This window comes from Siphateles boraxobius, unplaced genomic scaffold (assembly GCF_051911475.1).
Source record: "Siphateles boraxobius isolate OS27281-9 unplaced genomic scaffold, OSU_SipBor_1 6, whole genome shotgun sequence".
Lineage (NCBI taxonomy): Eukaryota > Metazoa > Chordata > Actinopteri > Cypriniformes > Leuciscidae > Siphateles > Siphateles boraxobius.
This window is the reverse complement of record NW_027509186.1, coordinates 18,760,133-18,785,983: the sequence shown is the minus strand read 5'-3', so window position 1 is coordinate 18,785,983 and position 25,851 is coordinate 18,760,133. Positions and strand designations below refer to the sequence as shown.

Sequence of the window (25,851 nt, the reverse complement as noted above, 5' to 3'; positions counted from 1 at the left end):
GGTGACGTAATTGTGCCCTCGAAAACTGATCTGCATGATAGCTAACAATCACAGAGGGCATAATTTGAGCCAGAAGCAGTTCAACACGGTTAACTATCCAGTAAAACTAGGTACTTCCCAGATGTTGAAGGGATCGAATTCCTTGCATCCATCTAATCAACAAGACTTACGTTTCGGACCAGCCAGTGGAGGGTGGAGGCTGCGGTGGAATAGTGAGTTGTGTAGTGGCAGGGTGGAGTTTCCTCATCCCAGGATTCATAGCGATCGGCGTAGAACACAGCACGCTTTGGGTTCAGCGCTCCGATTGGCTGAGAAAACACACATATTAAAAAAAATCAGGAAGGTTGTCTATATTCAACAGGTCAACATTGCATTATTTTTTTTCTGTGCCCTTATGTAATTAAAAATAAGCAATATTAAAGACATTTTCATTTTTCTAAATCTTTTGATTGATTTAAATTACATCCAGCAAGCGCGCACAAGCGAAAAACAAACCATTCCCCACAAACTGTTACGCTGACAGAAGCCATGTTGTTCTCATTCCGTGCACTTTCCATACACAAACGATAACCAACCGTCACATAAAAAAGACTTATGCCGCTTATTACATCTGTGGAGCTGAGAGGTTTGCGTGTGACGCTGAGAGTGTGTGTGTGTGTGTGTGTAGTATCTTCATGAATGTTTGATAGAGTAGGCAGAACTCCTTGAGGAAAAACAAGTGGATTTTTTCTTGAGGTTTGTCTGTCAAGCAGTATTGCTATCCTATGTACTCTTAGTGAAGGACCTTGAGGTTTCGCTCTGGGTCAATTTGTGCCTGCGAGTGCCCTAGGTTTAAAATGCAGGACATACTGCCCGGACCACCCAAAAAGCCACTGTTTGGATTTAAATAGACAGTTGCTTAAGAGTCTATGATTGGATCATTATTGGAGTGATTATTATATTTTGGCAACATTTCTTTTAACCCTAATTGATGGAGTGTGTAACTTTCTTTTCTTAAACAACCATGTAGGAAGACACATCATGGTCATATTTCAGGATGACAATGTCAAGATTTATCTTGCTCAAATTGTGAAAGAATGGTTCGCAGGGAGCATGAAGAATCATTTTCACACATGAATTGGCACCTCTTAGTCCAGACCTTAAATTCAGTGAAAGTCTTTGGGATGTGCTGGAGGAGACTTTACAGAGTGCTGGACTCTTGCATTGTCAATTCAAGATCTTGAACATGTATGCACCTCTTGATGGAAATAAATATTGTTATGTACAGGGTTTTAAATTATTACCGCCAACCCGCCAAAGGCGGGTAACGCTGTCAAATCACAAGCCAATTTGGCATATTTAGCTCAAATACTCAACTCGTGAGTCATCATGATATATTAAATACAGCGTATTATGCAGAATCTGCACATATCTGGCTTACTTGAATATACCCATCACTATGCAACAAATAACGGCACACTTGTTCATTTGCATTGAAGCAATAGCGAAGATTAAAAAGCATTGGTTAACAGAAAATACTTTTATTTTCCAACATCCTACAATTTTTTATGTTCTTTGTACTGTATTGATCTGTCCACCTAAAATACATTTTTGGAGAAAGGGATGAAAGAGGAAGGGAGGAGATTGCTGGATGACAGGATTTAGTTTGAATAAGAAATGAATCTATAAAATCCAAATTTGATATAAGCTGTGAAGTAGTTAATCTGGTTTCTTTCTTTCTTTTTTTGGGGCTAGTAGAATTTCTGAATGGCCGGTAACTTAAAAATTAAGTAGCCAAATCGACCGGTGAGTGAACAAATTAATTTCAAACCCTGGTTATGTATGTTATTTCCATCTTTTCTTTCAGACTGGGGCACCAAAGGAGAAATTTTGAAGAATTGTTTTAGTGATTTGCTGAAGGAACTAGTGACATGCGTAATTAATCATTTAGGCTTGTTTTGTGAAATGATTCATTGAAAAGATTTAGCTCAAAAGAATGATTCATTCACAAATCGAACATTGCTTCTCTCGTGTACGCTCCAAATTTATACTGAATAACAACCTAATTTTTGAAAGTGAGAAGACAGTAACAGAATTTTTAATTTCAAGCAAAAAAAAAACTTTCATATTTGTAGACAGAATAAAGTTATTTTGTTTGCCTGTAAACTATATCTATATAGAGTTAGCTGTACCATGTTCTGTTTCTGTGTGTTTATGTGTGTGTAAGGCAAGCTGAAAGGCCTCAGATAAAGACAGAGAGTAATCTGGCCTGGCTTAACCCTGTCTGACCTGATTTACACCCTGTATGTCCACACTGCTCTGCCTTGACCATCCTTCTGCTGTTAAACCACTCTAGAAAATCCTGCACAATGTCTAGAGTAAACACTCATACTGGCATTTATTCGGCCCTGGAATTTTCTATCCCTCCCTTTCACTCTCTCTTACACACATACGGATGTTGATAAACCTGTCATCATACAACATAAACAATTTGTAACAGTCTCTCTTCTCTAAATCCTGTAATGGCTGAAAGTCAAACTTAGACAGAGGATGTATCCAACTACGTCATAAGCACTACTCAGACTGTAATTGTTTCTCAGGGTAGCATCTGTAAAAGAACATCTGCATGGATCCCCCATGATGAAAACATCTTCATATTTGTTAGTATTGCTCATTGCATGCAAACACATCAAACATCACCACCAACAGCACTTTGCAGTGATCAAAAAAAAAGTTTTGGGCCAAATCATCCAAAGTCAGAAATTATGATATACAAGAATCAGTGTTATACTAAATATTTGTTATTATATTTTCTGTTTTCATTTTAATTTCAGTTTAGTTTAGTTTATAATTTTGTCTGCGTTTCTGTCATTTTTATGTTTCTTTTTTGTTTGTTATTTAGTTTTTTTATATTTTATTTCCGTTAATGTTTATTTCAAGAAATATATTTTTTTATGGTTTTAAGATACATATTTTTTATGGTATTAACTATAATTACCCTGATATATAAAAATTCATATCAAATATTAGACTACACAAGCAAAATATAAAATGATTCAGTCAAAACAAAAAGGTAATTGGATGCAAAAGTATTGGAGCAGAAAACACCTGTTTGCATAATAATCTGTTTACATATTGTATATATATATATATATAGTCTCATTAGAAAAATAGAGATTACAACATTTCAAAATTAAAAACATTACTACTAATGACCAAATGATTTAACTTTGCCACTGGCGACTTCAAGCTTATTAGTTGTTTCGTCAGACTTCGTTGCAAATGAGGATTGTGACCAAGTAAAATAAAATATTTCTTTAAAATAGCTCATGAAGCCCAGTCAAGCTGTTAAGACTCCTATCATTTTTAACAAAATAAGCAGTCATCATTCAATTAAGAAACTTTTAGATTGGAACAAATTGGCCTCCATAGCTTTTCAATCAACGGGCGACACAGCTACTTGGACAGTCAATATTAATATACTACGTGTTATTGACGAGAAGGACAGCTCCGGCCCTAGAGGGAGATCAATACTCCCTGAGATCTCAAAGAGTCGAGTGTGAGCGTGGGAGAGCGTCTGCTTGTTTAGAGCAGTGTGGGAAATTTGTCTAGACTCAAAGCATGGCATAAATAACAGAACAATGTCATAACAAATATCTCGAGATATATCTGACATTTTTTAAACGAAAGGAAACAACACTACACGGTTTAATACAGAGGATAATGACCACAGACAAATACTTCATTTGCTTTTTTTCCCAGAAAGATCTGAGCCTACTTGGATCAGGTTTTAGTAAAAAAGTGACTTTTTATTTTCTTCCCTCACTTCAAAACCGTTCCTCAACCCTGCTGCTTTTCATTCCTTTCCTTTCTAATGACCATCCAACGCCGATGTTAGCACGGTTGGGGCGAATGAAAGAGAAGTTTATGGAGATCTGCTGAGATTTATGAGCTGATAATGACCTGCCATGTGACGTCTAGGGCTGACCGTGATTGGGTGAGCAGCCACAGGAAGTCTAGCACACTGTAAAAACCTTCTTAGTCGGACCAGTGCTGGCTGCAAGATGAGTCCATCTCATAGCAGCAAAAAGACCCACTTAACCAGGGAAATATTGTGCTTGGCATGACATGGAGTGTTTTCCCAGTTCAGCACAGCAGCTGTGGAACAGACAGGCAACACAAATGTTTTGCAGCGCTGAGTCAAATAGCAGCAAAACTGTCCATCTTTGTTTTTATTTTTTTTCAAAAGGTGGTTTATGTGGGTATAGTCCTTTAAAACTGCACTATGTTTGGTGTATGGATTTTTTAGTACATATCACAAACTTAGTATCAACAAGCCAATTTAAAAGGACAAAGCAGTGCAGTTAACATCTATGCTAACCGCACTAGCCATATAGCAATTTACAATTTCCTATTCAAAGTTCAATGACATGCTCAGTGCACTTAACAGGGTGAACAAAGAACCATGTAATTGTCTTGTGCAAGACCCTGTGGGGAATCAGTCTTAAATAGAAAACAGGGCTTGGTGTAAATTTAAGGTTTTCCAGACTCCCGTTCCCCAAACTAGCCTGAGGAAACACCCCGCAACAGATGCTAATAGTGAGAGCAGGGCAGCCGATAAAAGAATCCCAACCCCCCCAAAAAATGCAAGTTATACAAAAATACTGTCAAAGACAAAAAATTATTTTGGCAAAGCAGCAAACCGCATTTAAAGCAAATTATTTGTCTTGAAAAAAAAAAACTCCATAGAAAAAGGTACCAGATGTTGTAATATTTCATACATTTTTAAATATTAAAGTGATACTAATAGTAATATTATACTGAAATTTACACACACATGCACGCAAGCACGCAATCACGCACGCACGCACACACACACACACACACACACACACACACACACACACACACACACACACACACACACACACACACACACACACACACACACACACACACACACACCTAAATCATAATCATACACGATTCGTTTGTTGGCCAAAGGAGGACTGGCCCCTGACTGAGCCTGGGTTCTCCCAAGGTTTTTTTCTCCATTCTGTCACCTGATGGAGTTTTAGTTCCTTGCCACTGTCGCCTTTTTTCGCCATTGGCTTTTGACTTGCTTAGTTGGGGACATTTAACATTTAATTTTGAATTTAACAATACTATTACAACTTTACTTTCCTGTTATCTCTGTAAAGCTGCTTTGAAATAATTTGTATTGTAAAAAGCGCTATATAAATAAAGGTGACTTGACTTGACTAAAATATAAGAAAGTGCTAATTAACTAATTAAATCTGTGTAAACTAATAAAAAAAGATTCACTTAAAAGTTCATTTTTATTCATTAATTATAATTAGTAGACATACATCTGTGGGCACAAAATAAAAGTCACCCACATTTATATCACATCACACATCTTCCTTAAGTATTTAATGAATATGAGCTCATCCCTTGTGACCTAATTAAACCAAATCCTCAGGGACACCTGTGCAGGGACAATACTTGTTCAATAAGATAATTAGCTGCAAATTAAAAATCTATTTGCTGTATAAGAGGTGATACGATTCAAGAGGACAAAAAGAAAGCTTAAGGCATGCATTTATTTGTTAGTTTCTCTATAGCTATCTATAAAACAAAAGCATTTGACTTCGGGTTCAGATAAACATGAAGACTGTCACGTTTTAAATAGTTTTTATAGAAGATGTAAAGATTTATTGTGCTAATGAACTGGAAGAATTTAAATGCAGACTTCTTTATGCTGTAAGTGTAAAATAATCGCACTGGATGCGTATGTCATTTTGTCTTCATGAATTCATCCGTTTGCATGTTCTCACAGAAATTAGAACAAGAGTACAAGAGTAATTGCATTAAGATGAATTCATAAATACACTGTCATTATAGTTTACCCACGCTCTAATCACATAGCTACAGCAGTATGGGCAGCAGATAAAATGGACTTTGGCAAAAAGTCTTCTGGCATGAAAAAGCAAAAAAAAAAAAAAAAAACTGCTTCTGACAGGTCTGCTTTGTGAAGCCCATGAAACATAATGACAACTAACCATAAAAACAACATTTGAAACGATGTCTTCCTCTCACCATGTTACCTCATTTTGCTGCATACAATCTACAGCCTCAAGAACAATTATCATTCAGTGGGCCACTCTCTCATGTTCAAAAGATAAGCTAGTCATTTATCCATCCAGAGTGCCGTCTTTTGGTGCAATCTACGCTACCTCCCCTGGAGAGGATCATTCTCTATTTCATATATCAGACAAAATTGCATTAAGGATGTGTGTGCAGGCAGTGTGCTGTCAGGAGGAGTAGCACTTGTTTTCACCGGCCTCGTCAGCCTGCGAGAGCACAATGTGTAGCTTCGGTCTAATGCAATAAAGCTCCTGCAAGTCACAACAAAGCAGATGCGGCTCTGAAAAAGACTCGCCGAGCGCCGAGGAAGTGGACGAGGGTGGTGGCAGAGAGGAGTAAAAACAGATATGGCATCTCTGAGGGTAAATGCAGCAGGGTTTGTAGAAAGCCTGCTGGGCAACCCATAATGCACTTCTCTGCAGTGAGCTGGTAAACAGCTGGAAGGCAGAAAGAGGCTGTAAGTAAAAAGTCTTCTTTATAGGCCCACTGAAGTACCTTGGAACGCGCAGCTTTGTATGATGCGTTGACGTAATTTCCACTGAAACATATTGAGCGGCGGCTCCTCCTTTTCAAATAGCCAATAGCGTTTAGTTTAGACTGACTCACAGACTGCAAGTCGTACTTGACAGCACCATGGAAGCGAATTCGAGCTCTAATGATACGTTGGATTCAATAGTAGAGGTGTGATTAAATTCTAGCCGTTTCATTCTTAAGCAACATACAGTTGGAAAATTGATTTAAACTCGAGAAACCGAACACACATCTCCAACCAATATTGCTCCGTGATGCGTCAAAGGTCGCTTTGGCCAGGTGGTATATATAGCATAGGGGGCGGGACACTTTTGATTGTAGAGAGCATTTGATTGGACAGACGATGAGAAGTCGACGGTGAAGTCCAAGCTGAAGTCCAAGTTTTGAATGCTCATATCTCCTAAATGCGAATTTTGTCATTGTTTTGGAACACACTAGCTTTAACCTTAAGGCTAACATACTCATACTAAAAGCTAAAAAAAAAACGTATATTTTTATTTCAGGGGGCCTTTTGACTTTAAGTTTTAACAAAAGGACTAAAATGCAATTAGAAACTAAATAAATAAATAAAACATAATACATAAATAAAGAGAAAGAGAGAGAGAGAGAGAGAGAGAGAGAGAGAGAGAGAGAGAGAGAGAGAGAGAGAGAGAGAGAGAGAGAGAGACAGAGAGAGAGAGAGAGAGAGAGAGAGAGAGAGAGAGAGAGAGAGAGAGAGAACAGGCAACCCAACATATAACTTAACTACTATATTTACATATTATATGAGTTATGTAAAAATGATAAATATCTCATGAGAAAATGTTGACTGATGATACATAGGGATTCATATTTGGTGAGATAATTGTGTGAACGCAAGTCCAGTCAACTAGAATTATGTTCGAGTCAACTAGAATTATGTTCGCTTGAACAATCAGACATTCATAACAAGAGATTTGCACAACTCAGGTAATTATGTTTGCTGTCAGTTTTCCGCTCTACCTCGCTAGCCCACTCGAAAAGATCCGTTGGAGACACTTCATCTAATTTCCTGTCAAAGCAGGACAAAAGAAGTGGAATAATGTGGTATCGGAGAAGAGAGTTTGGCGTGGTTGAGCTCGGTGCGGGTCTAGGGTATGATGGCTTCGCATTAGCACGCGCCAATTAATAGCTGCGAGCGAGACGGCTTCCCCTTTCTATCAGCCACCTGTCCATCAAAAAGGAAATAATCATTAGATTCTAATAAATCTGTCTGCCATGTCAATGTAGCTGCCATGCAAAAATGTGCTAGTCTTAGCCCCGGGGTGCCCAGAGACCTGTTTTTCGTTATTCGCTGTACAGTTGAATGCACACACTATTGGTGGAATAACTTCAGGTGTATTGTAGGTTGGGTTGAGAGGTGAATTATGGTACATATCAAGCGGGATATTGCGGCAGTTCTCCACAATGCTGCCCATCACCACGGCGCTGCAGGGCATTCTCACCAGTATGACTGGCAGCTGTTTCCTGCCGGGCAAGTCATGTGACCACGGCTAACAGAATGACGGAGAATGGTTTGCGTGTCTGGGGCTCTGGGAGTTGTGTCAGAATGGCAGGTAAGAATTTGAGGGTGTGTTCAGAAGAACCGGCAGCCCAACTTATATGTTTTCCCAGGAAAGTTTGCAATGCAAGATGGCAATATTTGCTTTTTGGGTTTATTATATTTACACATATACAAGTAGTCAGTACCTGTACATAACTGGATTGTGTGCAATACAAACTTTCCCTAAAAAAAATAAAAAAGATGAGAATGCTGTTTAAATTCAACTTCAATTCCCAAATTTGAACTGAAGTAGCAAACAGGATGCAAAATTGCAATTTGAATGTGAATGTAAGGAAGTGAAATTTAAGTTTATTGAAATTTAAAGAAATTCATATAACTCACATAACTAATTTTTTACTTTACAAAATTGGTCAAGAGAACGTCGAATTTTGGATAGATAAAGTATTTTTAAATCTTGATGTAGAGAAATATAGAATGATAGGCAAATAAACAGTCAGACATAACAATAGACAGACAGACAGACAGACAGATGGATAGATGGATAGATAGATAGAAAGATAGATAGAAAGATAGATAGATAGATAGATAGATAGATAGATAGATAGATAGATAGATAGATAGATAGATAGATAGATAGATAGATAGATAGATAGATAGATAGATAGATAGATAGATAGATAGATAGATAGATAGATAGATTTAGATTCCATTTCATATACCAACTGAACTTCCTGTAGGGTGTGGCCGATTCAAATTCACACTCATGAAGAGAGTTTCCAATTCTTTAGTTCTGAATTTTGCCCAAGCGTGCTGCATGGATGAACACACATTTTTGGCAACATTGGGGAAAAAAAGAACAGGAACTGAACAAAGCATGTTCACCACAAAGCCAAAAAAGCCGCCTACCTCATTATCTACAATAACACACACTCCCCTCCTACGCACATTCACCCCCAAGGCTGCACACCCCTCCATACATTATTGAACAAAGGCAGGGGTCTTCACAGCAAGGGACTCGGGAGGGAGGTTAAAGCCCTGTTTTTGTTTCAGCAGCACTGAACCTTCAGAGGTTAGAGCCCCAGGTTGGCCAAGGACAAGCGTCAGGACGGCCGCAGGCCTGTGAACTCCTGCTAATGAAGGCAGCTCAAGCTGGTAAACAGCACAGGGTGGATGTCACAAGCATACATTACAATACATCACTGTCTTTCTCAGGCCAGGGGGCTTCCTCTGCCCACCTGGTGCCACGCTGACATGTTCAGGGACTACAGCGCTGTTGGAGAGACATTTTAAACAGATATTGCTAATGCTGAATGCATAAAGGGTGAGAATTATAGCTAAGGTTAATCACAGTCTTCCAAAGCCAATGGGATTGCATCTGGTCCACAATCTTATTCTGGTCATGAACCATCCACTAGTTTCCAAAAATGGTTGTCAGGAAAAGCCAGAAAAGTATAGAGTAATAGTCTTCTGGTCTGCAGATTTAGAAATGATCTGGAAATGAGGATACGAGTGTACAAGGAAGAGAGAGAGCTATATAGAGAGAGATACACTCAGACAGGAATGTGGTTGTTTTCAGGTCAGTGAGCTTGTGCGATGTAAACGTAAGGAAATGAGTGCATGAGAAAGAGAGAATGTGACAACCTGATGAAGGTATAGAGTAGGCAGAAAAGCAGATGACTTTACCTCTAAAGCATACTTATCTAAAGTTATGAACTCTGTGAGAATAGAATACTTAATATGTGAAGTCCTCTCTATCTAAAACCAGATTGAAGCTATTGAGAGAAAATACCTGAAAGAAAACACTGACCAACCCTAAATGTTCGTGTAGATGAGGATGGCTGCTTGATGTTGAGTTTGATTTGTTTGTAATGTGCACACACACACACACACACACACACACACACACACACACACACACACACACACACACACACACACACACACACACACACACACACACACACACACACACACACATAGAGAGAGAGATATACAGACAGACAGATAATATATAGATGTAAACATGTGTTTTGTACCTTTGAAAGATCCCTGAAGTTGCTGGGAATTGTCAGGTCCAGTTCTTCGGACTCATAGTTTGTAAGGACCCATGGGAAAACAGGATACTGGTTCAGATCATTGTATGTCCTTCCTGAAAGAATAAAGGTTTTTGAAATTAGTATAAGGCAGGTGGAAAATACAGTGGCAATACAACATGCAGCACTGCAGCTGTCGACCCATAGTCATTTTGGTCTGAGTTATTTTTGCAGGGCTCATATTGTGCTTTCCTCTCAGTGAAGGGGTGTGAGAAGATCCCTTCCTATAAGACATTATAAATTCATATTATGATAATATCAATGACATGACTGCCTCATTTATAAAAAGACAGAAACCAGTGTGTTGCGTGTAATGACAAAAACATTATTCCACTGCGAGCTAAGATGATAACAACGACTCATAATAACATGTTTTCATAATAACATGTACAGTAATAGAGTTTTCAACGAGATGAACAGGCAGATGTTGGTGTGGTTGTCTGTCACAGCGCCTAATGACTGTATTACAGTAGTGGAGAGTTTTAAAAGCTTTTCTTGGTTAGTTTCCTGAAAGTGAAAATTGTGCGGTGAAGTTGTGGAGTGGGTTTAATTAAAGGAATGCAAATTCTTCCAGAAGATGACACCGTACCCTTGACACCCCTCCCTGTGGCACAGTCAGGCCTCTCCTCTGATTGGCCAGAGAGTTGTGGTAACCATGGAGACCTATACGAAGTATCCATGACAGAGAACATATGCGGCAATGCAATAGACGCCAGATGTGCCTTTGTCTTTTTCTCCTTCCATTTCTCTCTCTTCATCTTTCCTTATCTCACTCTCTCTCTCTTTCTGCCCCACGTCTGTTTCCTAGCTGTTAGGAATATGGATTTCAGATGGTAAGAACTGTCACAGGAGATCCAATCATAAGAAGAAAGGTATAAAATGGCTTATCTCTCTTCTAAATGCCCTATAATTTCTCTCAGATGACAGTTTTCACTGAGTATATGCAAGACTCATAAAAAGCTATGAATGCAAACTTTAAATATATATATATATATATATATATATATATATATATATATAATTTTTTTTTTTTGTGGTAAGACGTCTCTTTTAAACCCCACAGCTGCATTTATTGGATAAAAAACACAGTAAAAACAGTAATATTGTGAAATATTACTATAGTTTTATAAAACAGTTTTTTATAATGTTCAGTAATTTATTCCTGTCACAGCTGAGCTGAATTTTCAGCATAATTACACCAGTCTTCAGTGTCACATGATCCTTCAAAAATGAAATTTATAATAAAAATAATTTATTAGTTTATTTCTAATTTTTAGAAATTTAGAAATTATTTCTAATCTTTCTCTTTATATATATATATATATATATATATATAATATAAAATATAACTTTTAAAACTAAAGTCAAAAGTTGAAAACTTTTTTATTTATTCACTGTACACACACGCACGCACGCACGCACGCACACACGCACACACACACACACACACTTGACTTTGTTTGAGAAAAAACTTGTATGTAGCAGATTCTGCTGCGATCTTATATATCAGATTTTCTATGAAAGAAAACTGTAGTCAAGAAATAGCCCCCATCCATCTGCAGTTTTTACACGTTTTTAAACATTTGAGAAATATTGATATTGATTTTGTATAAAATAATCAGCAATCCTATTGTTTTTCAGTAATTGCGCACGCAACGCGATTCTACTATTAAAAGACATACGCGGTCATGGCAGTTAGAGTCTCGTGTGTAAATCAAACCTACACATATTATGATTAATATGATTAATCATATATATTATGATTAAAATGGAATTTTGATTTTGTGACGAAAATTCTCGGTCTGTTATTTTTACACAAAAATCGCTGCAAAAGATGCTTTCCAACAGGTTTTATCGTAGTTTTTGTCCAACTCCATTGACTTGTATTGGATGTTCTGTGAGGTACGTTATTACTCCGCCGCCGGAGACGGAAATGGGGTTGTTTGTATTCTTTCTGTAGTCTGCAAGTCGCGGTATCGTAGGCTACGCTATCCAAACATTGGCAAAGGTGCATTATCGCCACCAGCTGGGCTGGAGTTTCTATTATTCAAGCTCTCAACGGAAGAATGACCGGTTGTGAGGCGTTGGAAAAATAGATCCACAGTTTTACAACGACTGGTAAAACACCTGTTGGAAAGCATCTTTTGCAGCGATTTTTGTGCGAGCATATCAGTGAACACCCCAGACCACTCGCTGAGTTTCACGTCTTTGTAAACTAAAGTTTAATGCGTTTCATGAATGATTGTTCCAGTGCCCCTATGAAACCATTGTGGAGGTGGGGGGTGTGCTAATACAGAAACCGAAAATTCTCGGGACAGCAGCATTTGTCCAAATTTCAATCTTAAGCGTTCTATTTCATCAGAAAAGATCTTAAAGCAGGACTTTCAGTGTAAAATACCGAACTTGTCCTTTAAGGCACGAGTAGAGTAATGGTGATAATGGCTACGTAGCCTACATCAAACACGTTTTGCTATTAAGGGCCGCCTACCACACCATTGATGTGAACTTAGCTATACATGACATTTACATCAGAGGGAGCTATTTCAGGCCCTGTAGAGTTTTAGTGAAATGCCCATACTTTTTTTTTTTTTGCTACTTTGCCATTTTGAATTTACACATTTCTCATATTTGTGTTATTGCTACTATTTGTGTTATTGACCTTTCAGTAATAAAAAAAAAAAAAGACTTACGATTATTGTGGGAGTATTTTTGTATTTTCAAAATACTAATTACTTGTATTTTATTTAAATACATTTTTTCACATCAGTATTTTGTATTTTATTTTGTTACATTTCATGAGCCAGTATTTGTATTTTGTAACAAAATAGTTTTTGATGTATTTGTGCCCACCTCTGAATTTGATATATATCCCTGTAAACCCTCTATGAGACATCGCAAAGGTGCTGCCATGATTAGTGCTTGCTGTGTGGACAGAAAAGTTTCCAGACTCGTCTGGCTACCGCTGTGATCTGGAGCTGTGAGGAAGCCGCTGAAGCTTGGTTATGTTGATATACAGAATCTCTTAAAGAAGGGATACAGTGGGGCTATTTCATCTTTACAGTGTGATTACTCAGACGACGACTGGAAGCCTTGTATTTCCTGTGGAACTCTGAGAGGGCACAAAATAAACCTGATCCTGACCTTTAAACAAAAGGTTAAAATCCTCCGAAGTGGTACTAACCCACAGGGGCATCTCAGTTTAGACGACTGACTGAGAATAGCAAGAGAGCATGTGTGGAGAGTTTGATGATGTGGGCTTTGGTTCTGGGTTCTCCAGGCCTGTCATGATGGTTGGAGATGATAGTGTGTGTGGGCTAATTACCAGACCAATCGCAAACGACTGTCATTAATCTTCATCTTATACTGCCACCTCTTAGAGCGTACAGATAAAACACTATGATTTATAAAGCCCTCAAGTGGTTTTATACAATATGAGCAGTTTAGTTTTAATGCTGTTAATTAAACAAACATGCCATTAATTACTCCATTGCCATTATTATGATAAACATTATATTATTACTGATTATTTTAAGTAACAATGCTACAAATAAAGGACAGTATTTTTTTCTTCTTATAGCTCTTTGCTTTTTTCTATCAACACAATATGTTTATATTCACATAAAAATAATAATCAATGCAAAACACTGGTCTTGTCAGAACTGCAACTAGCTGTGAGGCTGCAATGGATAGATAAAATAAAATAAAATAAAATAAAAAAATAAAAAATAAATAAAATAAAAAGCAATAAATAAAAAACAAAACAAAACAAAACAAAACAGGGGATCATAGCCTGGTATTATGGTATTCAGATACTTACACTGACACTAAACCAATTCATCCCGAACGTAATGATCTTGAGATATTCTGGGTCTAGGATGAGGTAGACTTGATTAACCAGGTTAATGCCACATGGTGAAGTGGGGCCGAGAGGAGGAAAAAGGTTGAGATGAGGGGAGGTTGAGCTGACAGGACCGAGGCCCGGGTGGAAGATGTTAATATCACCGCAATAGTGTTTAATTAGGAGCGAACCGGCTTCACATTAACACCCCTCTTTCTCTCCTGTCGGTGGGCCCGGGCTTCACTGACACCTCTGTCAGCACAGGTCATTACCACTCCTGCCTTTAATGAATTTTACCCCGTTCCAACTCTGCCTTACATCTAATTAGCTGACAATAATGTTTCGAACTCAAGCCGGAGCTAAATATAAATATGCATGAATATGCAGCACGAGCAGGGATGACACATTTCAGTGTCAAGAGGAGGTGTGTGTGTTTGTGCGCACAAATTCTCACTAGTTCACATCAGAGACTTTGCAACAGAATATTTCAACTCTGCACACACTCACAGAGACACACTAATTATCCCGAAAGAGTCCACGGCTCTCACTTTTGCGCAACGATAGACGTCTGAGTACGAAGGGAAAATATAGCTCCAAAATAAATAATGAGGCGAAGACAGTAAATTTCTTTTTGTTTGAAAAAAGAAACTGATAATAACATTAAAAAAAAAAAAAAAAATATATATATATATATATATGGTTTAAATGTTATTATCATGTTATAATAACATAATATAATTTTCCATGTCCAAACAAAAGATTCTAGCGGACGTATTTTATAAACACTGATCAATGGAAAAATTCATCATTCCCATCAAAGCCCATGTCAAACGTGATTGCAAATGGTCCAAAATACTTTAGTTTAAATGACTGGTTAATACTGACAAGCATATCAATTCTGACCTGCAATGGTATTGAGAAACATCAGGTACTCAAAGTTCGAGATCTCTCGTCTTTGCCAGCGCTGAGTCATATTAGAGGACTTGAAGAGCTGACGAGGGGTGGCCAAAGAAATCCGCCTGCAAGAAAAAAAAGCACAAAGCTTCACCAATAAGCAGGGCTCAGGTCCAGCTTGACATTTGCTTTCATTTACTTTGATTATTGTGGACTTGGCTTGTTCCGCAAATGGATTAGAACTCAAAATATGACATTGTAACATTTAGCTTTCAAAAAAAGACAAAAGAGTACACCAGCTCACACACGCAAGGCTGTCACGCTCTTTACTGTGGTGTGTAATGGATGCATCAGTTCCAGCAAAAGAGATTCTTTGCAGATGACCATAATGCGCCTTTGCTCTTGAAGTATATGCAGCACACATGCTAAAAATATGAGAACAACAGAGAATATTGGTGCAGCGCCTGAATCGGACCTCGCTCAGGGATTCTCATTCATGTGCAGGACTTTCTTTTTTCTTTCATGTTTGGATCCTCCAATGTGTTTTTTTGAATAATTCTGTGCAACTTCCCAGCACTTATTCTGACTAAAAACAAGAGAATGAAGTTATTATTAGCCATGATAATTCATTGCTGAACATAATGAAGCATTAATACACAGATGAGAGAAATATGTTGGTCCTCCGCTTGCTGCCAAAACAGGGCCAGGAGGCCAGGCCATTTGGAGGCCAAGGCAACACCTTGAACTCTTCATCATTTTCCTCTAACCATTCCTGAACAATGTGTGCAGTGTCCATTTCCTGCTGAAAAGGGTCACTGCCTTCAGGGAACACCATTGTCATGAAGGAATGTACATGGTCTGCAACAATATTTAGGTAGGTTGCAAGTGTCAAATTTACATCCACATGACTGGCCGGACCCAGGGTTTCCCAGCAGAACATTTCACAGAGCATCACACTCTCTCCACTGGCTTGTTGTCATCCCAGACTGAATCCTGCCTCCATCACTTCCGCAGGTAAATGGCACAAGTACGTGACCGTCCACGAGATGTAAAAGAAAACGTGACTCATCAGACCAGCCAACCTTCTTCTACTGCTCCAAGGTCCAGTTCTTACACTCGCGAACCCATTGTAGGTGCTTTCGGTGGTGGACAGGGCTCATCATAAGCACTCTGATTGGTCTGCGGCTGAACAGTCCCATACACAGCACTGTGGTTGTGACGCATTCCTCCAATAACCATCATTAAATTATGTGTGACTTGTGCCCCAGTAGCCCTTCTGTTGTCTCAGACTACCTTTCTTTGCCGTCGTTGCCCTAGTGCATCGCTGAGCCTTGGCGCACAACACCATGTGTAGACTTATTGTGACTAGCATGGCACTAGACTTCAGTTGAAATACTCTAAAGAATATGGGTTTATTTGGTAGGGTCAGTCAGGGACAAACATGCAAAATCACCCATGCCGCAAGTATTTTAACTACCTCTACCTCAAAGTATTCCAAACAGTTGAACAGCAAAGGAGTACACTCAGGATCAATCGTTTCTGACATTTGATGTGGTCATCATGCTAGACTTTTAAACAGAATAAAGATGAAGTAAACATTGTTTTGAACAATATTTTGAATGGCAACCACGTGCAGGTGTTCCAGAGAACTAGAAACAGACTTGCCTGGCCTGTGGAAGGCCGTAACTTGTGCCGACGCCTACGCGAGGAAGACTGTAGACCACCTTCTTCACTGTGGCCTGATCGGGGAAGTTAAACATGACGGACGCTGAGGGAGGCAATGACGTCACATGTTAAACAAAGGCCTACAGTAGAGTACATCCAAATATGAGTAAAAATTTCCACAAATGGTACAGAGACTTCAGAACGGGTAAACAAATGCCGCTTAGCAATCGTTCAGTCTCACACTATTTTCAATTTAGAGGACAGAAATTATGATATAAAGAAAAGAGCTGACAAATCTCTAAAGTTAGCACAGCGGGTCAGTGATGTACTTTTTTCTAAAGTTGTCTTTGTCTTAATTTAACTAAGGCCTAATCCTTACAGTAAAATACTGTTAAATTTAAAGTTTTTGGAAGTGAAAAAGTAATTGTATAATTTAAAGTTAAAAAACGTAAATTGACATTCCCAGAATTCCCTGCGTGACACTTAACATTTGACAAGTTTCTTCATAGTTTTTCTCTAATCAGTTATATACACGAGGGTTTTATGTTACATTTAATGTTGTTAAATTAATGTTTATTGCATTTTTAAAATTTCATGTGTCTTACCATGATGCTGTTTAGTTTTTGTGTGAATGACACTGTGCAGCTTCTATATATTGTACACTTTTCCAGAATGTGGAAAAGCTTTTAGTTATGAGCTCTGATTCATCATGTGACTCTCATCACCACAGTGACTCATCACCACAGCTGCCGTTTTTTACCGTAAATTTAAAGGACTTTTTATTTTATTTTTTTTACAGTGCAGTGTGGACTTTTTGAAGCTGGTACATCAAGCCTGTTTTGCTGGTTTAGGAAGTTTTGAGAACTCAGCAGAACAGAGATCTAGAGCACTAGATACTTTGAGTGGTCATTGTTTTGGAAGACACTATAGGACAGTTTTACTTCTGTTGGCCATGAAGATCTCCAGCGCTGTGTTCTGAAGCAGGAAGCGTCGGGTGAACACTGCTCGGATCTCGCTGAACATCCATTTGCCGTGAAGCCCCTCAGAGTAGACCAGCACCTACGCACAGGTGAAAAGGAAAGAGATTTGTTAACTCAACAGCAATCCAACAGATTTTCCAGGCTATTTTTCAATACAGTGTCACACGTGTTATGATAGTTGCTCAGGAAACACATTCCGTAGTTGAAGTTTGATTGTCACTCCAATCATAATGGCATGAAGTCACTTTGATGGAGCATTGCGAAACAATCCATTCCCGTCAGAAATGTTGGCTAGAGTTACAGCCCAGGCTTTGATAGGCTTCTCAAAATGGAGGCATCTCTAAAAATACGCAAGATGCTGTTTTCTGTTGATGATGCAAAGAGCCATCTTTCCACCTTTCCTCTATTTTGTTTGACACGTCTCTCTCACTGTGCTGTTGGAACACAATCCCTACGGGGTAAGGCGGCCGCAAATAATCCATACTAACACAGGGCTGGGGCAAGAAGGGGATCATTAGTGAGTTTCTCCTCGGAGACCCCCGGGGACCTCGGAGACTGGATCAAGAGCTTCATCCTGACAGGTGAGAATGAGCCAAACTCCATCCCCCCACCCTACCACTTTAGCGGACCAAGAGGTACACACACACAAACATATGTGTAAACACTCACATTCTTCAAGCCCAAAAAAAGAGAATGGTTTGTGGCACATAGATAAGAGGCCATTTTGGGTGGGTGCAAAGGTGAAGAAAGGTTTTGTGGTAGAGGAAAGGTTTGGGACATTGTGTACAGTAACTGTGAATGGGAATCGGTTAAGGTTAGCACCTAAAGAGAATTCATCTTTAGAGATACTGAAAGCCTCCACCAACCAGACTGGCCTTGCTTAGTTTCTACCCAGAATAATTCTCAGCACTGACACAAAAGAGCCTCCTGTCACATCAGTGGCTCTAGGGATCAATTAAAAATGGATTATATCAAAATGCTCACCATCCACCAGTGTAGGTACTGCATACAAAACCCTAGCAACCAACGTTAGATATAGATAGGTTCGCCCTGGCTGACACCTGGACAGAACTGAACTTAAAGAGCTGTCATAGAGAGGTTGTATGGAAAACAGCAGTTTAGTGGGTAAGTAGTTAGAAGAACCATTTGGGAAATTTGGCATTAGAGGTTCAATGACTTCCCAAATGCTGAGAGAACAATGGAGAGAACAATAGTAGCAATAAAAACTAAATAAATAAATAATAATAATATATATATATATATATATATATATTGAAGGGAAACTATCATGTTCAACATTCCGGAAATAAAAAAAACATAATAATAATAATAATAATAATAATAATAACGATAATACATATTATTAATAACATAATGACAAACAAATGAATCATAAAAACGGCAATAAAAACTAATTATTCACAAAAATAAAAACAAACGAATGTAACATTATTACAATAATAATAACAATATTTAATAATAATAACAATATTAATAAAATAATGCTAAAATCAACAATAATAATAACAATAGTAATAAATAATAAACAAATTACCAAAATACTACTACTAATAATAATAATAATAAAAAACATTATTAATGATAAAGATAAAAACAATCATGAGTTCAATAATAATGCTAAAACAAGTAAAATAATTATAAAAATAATAACAACAATAATACATATTAATGATACAACAACAACAATACTAAATGTATTATTATTATTAGTAGTAGTCGTTATAATAATGTAATTATTAATATAATAATGATAAAAAAATGAATCATAAAACAGCAATTAAAAGCAATAAAGAATTTTAGAAACTAACTAAATATGTAATCATACCACAACAATAATTAATTTATTATTATTAGTAGTAGTTGTATTAATAATAATAATAATGATAATAAAACAAATCAATCTAGAAGAAGTAGTTTTACATCTGAACAAAATGTGACAGGTGCTTGCCCCCAATAATAATAATATAAAAATATTTAAATAAAAAATACAAGACCTCTTTGTGTTTCAGTGGACATATTCAAATGTATATGCATCTAAAAAAGGCCCTTGCCAGTCTCGTCCTGAGACAAAGCGCAGGCCAAAAGGTTAGCCAACAACAAAAGATACTGCTGGAGAAAAAGCGTCTCAAAATAGGTCACATCAGAAAAAATTTGTCATAACAACGGAGCTGGCACATCAAACATCAACAAGCCAGTGCCCCTATAGACACAGAGGTCTCTGACAAAGTGCAGTCGTTATTCTCCCTCGTCTTTTTGTTCTCATCGTGGAGAAACAGAGAAAACGAGAAAGAGAGAGAGAAAGAAGGACGGAGGCCCAGCTGAAAAAAATGGGGCTTAATGAACCTGTCTGGCTGGGCTGTCCGCTGCCTGTCAGAGGTGTCACAATGGTGACGAGTGTCAGGAGCGAGCGGCCCCGGGTCCCGGGTCCCAGACAGGCCTGCCAGCTGGAGGCTTCTGCCCCAATCTAATCACAGGCTCCAGGCTTTTACCTCACTGCGCACACACAGCTATACCTAGCTCGCGTTTGGATGGTTATGTCTGTTGTATATGCAGCTGTTAAGGTTGTAAAAGGTTCCTAACAGATGCATATTAGCATGTTTATTTTATCAGAGGAATAATCCAACTGTTTTGTTGTCAATGTAATTTATTAATTTGGCTACTGTACTGTAAATAAACACCGGGCCCCTATTGACAATTGGCCCCCACAATTTTTCTCGTTTTGTTGGTGTTAACAGCCATTATTGAGCATGACATCCAAGGCAAATCTTTTTCACCATTCTTATTCTTCAAAGGACGCCCCGAAACTGCCCGCCCAAATGAAACGTTATGACAGGGGTGAATATATCAAAATGATCTGTCATTCTTAAACCGGACACAATTTTTCACACAGCCCCTCGAGAGATGAGTGCAATCCCTCTCCATGTCAAATGTGTGCTGAGTCTGGCCGGGGATATAACAGCCAGCATGACTGATATGTTTATAAAGCCGGTCGTCTGTCGCACTGACAACCTGCCATCATAGCACCTCTGCTGGGCTCTCTGCAGATTTGTCTAATAGGCTTCCACTGCTGGGACTGAATGTGTGTGTGTGTGTGTGTGTGTGTGTGTGTGTGTGTGTGTGTGTGTGTGTGTGTGTGTGTGTGTGTGTGTGTGTGTGTGTGTGTGTGTGTGTGTGTGTGTGTGTGTGTGTGTGTGTGTGTGTGTGTGTGTGTGTGTAATGAGAGAGGGGAAAATGTTTCCAGAAAGTGAGAGCACTTGTCTCATCTCAAGAATGGTGACTACTCCCTATGGTGCGCGAGAGAAAATGTATATATGAGCTAAAGAGGTTCAACCCCACACCCTAACAGTTATTTAAATTGCACACAGGTACATTTAAAGGAACAGTGCACCCAAAATTACAATTCTTTAATTATTTACTAACCCAAAATTTGTTCCAACCCATGTGACTTTTTTCTTCTTCTGTCTAACACATTTGGACAGTGCTCTTTTTTACATAATGCTTGTTCCAAAAGCTCCAAAAAACAAAACAAAAAAAAACAAAAACATCATAAAAGTACCATACATTTATAGTCTATATGACTACATCTAGAGACTCAATAATAATAATACAATTTTATTGAAATAATAATAATAATAATAAATATATGCTTTATATTTAAAAATACATATTTTATAAATAAAAATATTATTTTTAAGTCAAATTATTGCTTTAATTTGGCTAAATTGAACTTTTAAAGTGCATTCAAACTGTGGACATGTCTGACATGCGATACATTTCAAATTTCCTGAAGCCATATTATAGATCAAAACCATTATTCACCGAAAACCTTGAATGACTACCTCTCATTCAGTTACGAAACATGAGAACCATGGGTGAACTGATGACCTTTTTTTTTAGGCTGTTCCTTTAAAGAGATTAAACAGAAATTATCCAGACCTTTAAAACAATCACTACCACTCAACATCAGTAATGGACACAGTAAGAAAGGTCTGACTGACTTTTGTAGCTTGTAAAAGGCTTTACTGCATGCAGGGTACAGTGTGTCTGGTGTAAGGGGCAGCTGAGTTTGAAAGCAGACATGCTGTGGCACTGTAGTTGTAGAGAGGACCAGCACAGTATGTGACAGTCTTTACCAAAGGGCCTGTTTTTGAACAGGTGGGGGTCTGGACTGTTTACCGCCGGCTGTTGCTGGCTTCGGCCTTCAGGAGAAAAAGCACAGGATGACAAGGTGTGACTACTCCAGTCTGCTCACTATGAATGTGTGTGTGTGTGTGTGTGTGTGTGTGTGTGTGTGTGTGTGTGTGTGTGTGTGTGTGTGTGTGTGTGTGTGTGTGTGTGTGTGTGTGTGTGTGTGTGTGTGTGTGTGTGTGTGTGTGTGTGTGTGCGCCCTATCACCTAGCCTTGTTGCTGCCAAATTTATGCTTGTTTCCTCAGAGCTGCTGCTGCCCTTTCAACCTTAATTTACATCACAAGGAATTTTTGGTCAATATGTCCCCATACATGTGCTTCAAAATATGACTTAGTAATGAAGTGTTTGTAATCTAATATGCAAAGCTGTGTTCTAATTCACAGGGTGTGTTCTAATTCACTTAACTTGAAATAATTTTTGTTAATTCGGAAAGCCCTACGATCACAGTTTTCACAAAAGTATTAAGCAGCACAATACAATCATAATAAGAACTGTTTCTTGAGCATCAAATCGCCATAGCATTGATTTGTGAAGGATCATGTGATACTGAAGACTAATGGCTTACAAAAATTCAGCAGCACAATCAATTATATTGAAAAATATTAAAAGAGAAAACAGATCTAAAAATTTAATATGTCACAGTCTTCGTCTGCACCACACTTCCCAGAATCCTTCTTGTCTTCACACCTGCACTCACTCCCTCATTTACCTGTTTATCGTTATCATCATCCTTGTCACCTGTGCTCACCTCGTCATTGTTGATTTGTTTCTGTATTTAGTTTCCTTCTGTTCAGTTAAGCCTGGTTCACATGGCAGGATAATTAGGCCGATTTTAGCCCCGATTTACCCCTTCTGACAATCTTAAGAATGCTCCACTTATGGTAAAATAATCTGATCAGATATTCCTGCCGTGTGTGGTGTGTTAAGAGTGCTCTCGTCTGCTCGGAAGGAAGTCGGGATCGCTCCGATCTCAAATCAGGGATATCCAACATGTTGGATTTTTTTGGCCCGATTTCTCCTCGTGTGTGGTGCCCCCCGGGGACAAACGAGCATGCAGCCTGTGGACTGTGGTGTTTAGCCAATCAGAAAGCGAGGTGACGAGGCGCAGAGGAAGCACTGGGAAACAAAATCAAAACAGTCGTCTATGCTCACGTTGTCTCCACTTCTTTGACCATCGCCTTTTCTTTTGATAAAGTTTTTTTCCGGTTAAAAACAAACTTCAAACTATCGCCACTGCATCCTCTTCGTCCGCCATGATTGTTTACTCTGAAGTCACGTTTGACCTCGAGGGATTTTGCAAGATTTTCCGTCTGACCTGGGAATGCTCGGGAGTCAAATCGGTTTGTGTGTGATGTGTTGATTTTGCCGTGTGGCTGTGCACCACACACTGTATGACCAAAACTGTTAGACCCGTGATTTTTTTATCGCCGTGTGTGGGGTCTCTCAGGTTTGGAAAATCGTCCGACAATTTTAAAATCGTCCCGTGTGAACCAGGCTTAAGTCTTTGTTGGTTGTTGGATATGTTACGTTGTGTTTATGTTACTTTGTGTGTGTACCCTCTGCCCGTCTGCCTGCCTTTACCCGTTAATGTTATTTTGTATTAAGTAAAAGTGTAAATTAGAACTTTGGACTCCTTCCTGTTCTTCAGCCCGCACCACACCCGTGATAGAAGAACCGACCACATCATGAGTTGGGAGTTCGCTGGACAGATTGCGGCTTTGGCCCTGGATAGCCGCGATCTGTTCGACTACACTGGCAGGTTTTGTCTTCTCGCTGTCACCTGCTCTTTAAACAATGAGGCGATCAAGGCGTGTTAACGGCGGGGGGCCAAGGTGGTCGATCCGAGGGAGCTCCCAGATCTCTCCGGTCTGAACAGGAGAGAGGCACTCTCCAGGTGTCTGGAGAGCTTCATCCTGTGGCAAGACATGATAACACCTGAAAGGCACATTGCCTCCCCGGTATTCACTCCCGGTCCTGAGTCTCTTCCCGCCGAGACCAATTTGCCTGAGACTCTTCCCGCTGAGACCGCCCTGCCTGAGTCTCATCCCGCCGAGACCGTCTTGCCTGAGTCTCATCCCGCCGAGACCGTCCTGGCTGAGTCTCGTCCCACCGAGACCGTCCTGCCTGAGTCTCTTCCCGCCGAGCCTATGATCCATGTCAGCCCTGCCGAGCCTGCACTCCACATCAGTCATGCCGAGCTTGCTATTCACGTCAGTCCTGCCGAGCCAGAAACTGGTCACGTCATGCCCGCCGAGCCAGACACTGGTCACGTCATGCCCGCCAAGCCAGAGACTGTTAATTTGATGGTTCCGAAGCCAGAGTCTGTTAGCGTTATGGTTCCCAAGCCTGTCCCTGTCCCAGAGCCTGTCCCGGCCCCAAAGCCTGCCCCAGAGCCTGTCCCAGAGGTTATTCCTAAGCCTGCACAGGCCTCTCCGCCCTGTCCGCCTGCACAGCCTGCTCCGCCCTGGCCGCCTGCACAGCCTGCTCCACCCTGTCCGCCTGCTCAGCCTGCTCCACCCTGGCCGCCTGCACAGCCTGCTCCGACCTGGCCGCCTGCTCCGCCCAGGAGGCTTCCTGTCCCGGATAGGCCACACCCTGGTCAGCCTTCAGGGCGCCCACCCCATTGATGTTTTACGGCGCGAGGTTGCACCTTTTTGAGAGGGGGCGTCCTGTCACAGTCTTCGTCTGCACTACACTTCTCAGAATCCTTCTTGTCTTCACACCTGCACTCACTCCCTCATTTACCCAAACCTGTTCATCGTTATCATCATCCTTGTCACCTGTGGTCACCTCGTTATTGTTGATTTGTGTCTGTATTTAGTTTCCTTCTGTTCAGTTATTCCTTGTCAGTTCTTGGATATGTTACGTTGTGTTTATGTTACTTTGTGCGTGTACCCTCTGCCTGTCTGCCTTCCTGTACCTGTTAATGTTATTTTGTATTAAAGGTCCCCTATCATGCCCCTTTTCACAAGATGTAAAATAAGTCTCTGATGTCCCCAGAGTGTGTATGTGAAGTTTTAGCTCAAAATACCCAACAGATAATTTTTTACAGCATGTTTAAATTCTCAGTTTTTGGGGCTCAGAAAAACGCAATTTTTTAGTGTGTGGCCTTTAAATGCAAATAAGCTGCTGCTGCACGGCACAGGTGGCGGAGCTTCATGAGCTCACGCTCAGTCCCTCAGGACAATTTCATCACACGGAATGATGATAATAATATCAGAAACTCTCAGCAACGGTGTTCATGTCGACCTGGAGTCGGACAATAATGCCTACAGAGTCAGAGTGCTGTATAGAGATGGAACAGGTATAGTTTAGTAGTTTAATTACAGTTATAACGTATTTGTCATCTGCTTGTAGGCCTATGTATCCACTATTAATAGCCTACAAGTCTGAGTTTCGGACCAGGTCCGAATTATGATCAAACATATTCTGATTTAATAAAGTTTATTGTACATAACACAAAAGATGAAGCGTCAGTTTTACTTCAGAAAATCACCGTAAGAGCTGAGTAAACACAGTAAGATATAAGAAGTGCGCAAGTACATAAACGAATTTCGGTAGAGCTGAGGGAGCATTTTCCATAAAAACAAAATAATTCCACCTCGTCCTCAAAGGCTGCCTCAGATTTCAAGAGTAAATAGAGAGAGCTATGTGGATTAATACATCCAGCCACAGAACACCTACAATGCTGGTAGACATTCTCGTCAGTGCAGCAGCTGTGAACTCGATCAGGGCGGGTCTATGTTAGAACGGCAGTGTCTGTCAACACTCGTGGGCGGGGCCTGTACTTAGTGACGTCACTGAAACAGCGTTCTGAAAACAGGTCGTTGAGAGACACTGCTGATGATTTATGGGGATTAATAAAAAAGGATTGAGTGGATTTTTATCACTATTGGGTGCTTGTGTACACACACTGCCAACACACATTTATGTCCAAACAGCATGCAAAAGTGATTTTTGCATAATATGGGACCTTTAAGTAAAAGTGTAAA

At 39.5% G+C, this 25,851-nt stretch overlaps 1 protein-coding gene across 17 annotated transcripts in view; it reads right to left on the bottom strand.

The window, feature by feature from the left end:
- The window catches only part of nbeab (neurobeachin b), a 292,102-nt gene that overhangs the window by 36,473 nt on the left and 229,778 nt on the right, over window positions 1–25,851 (bottom strand). For all 17 annotated transcript variants that reach the window (XM_077208039.1, XM_077208041.1, XM_077208040.1 and 14 more), the window contains 5 exons: window positions 17,611–17,728; window positions 16,670–16,772; window positions 15,014–15,129; window positions 10,216–10,328; window positions 171–308 (listed from right to left, as the gene is read on the bottom strand). In XM_077208039.1, the coding sequence (XP_077064154.1) occupies window positions 171–308; window positions 10,216–10,328; window positions 15,014–15,129; window positions 16,670–16,772; window positions 17,611–17,728 (588 nt within the window). The remainder of the gene's footprint in view (window positions 1–170; window positions 309–10,215; window positions 10,329–15,013; window positions 15,130–16,669; window positions 16,773–17,610; window positions 17,729–25,851) is intronic.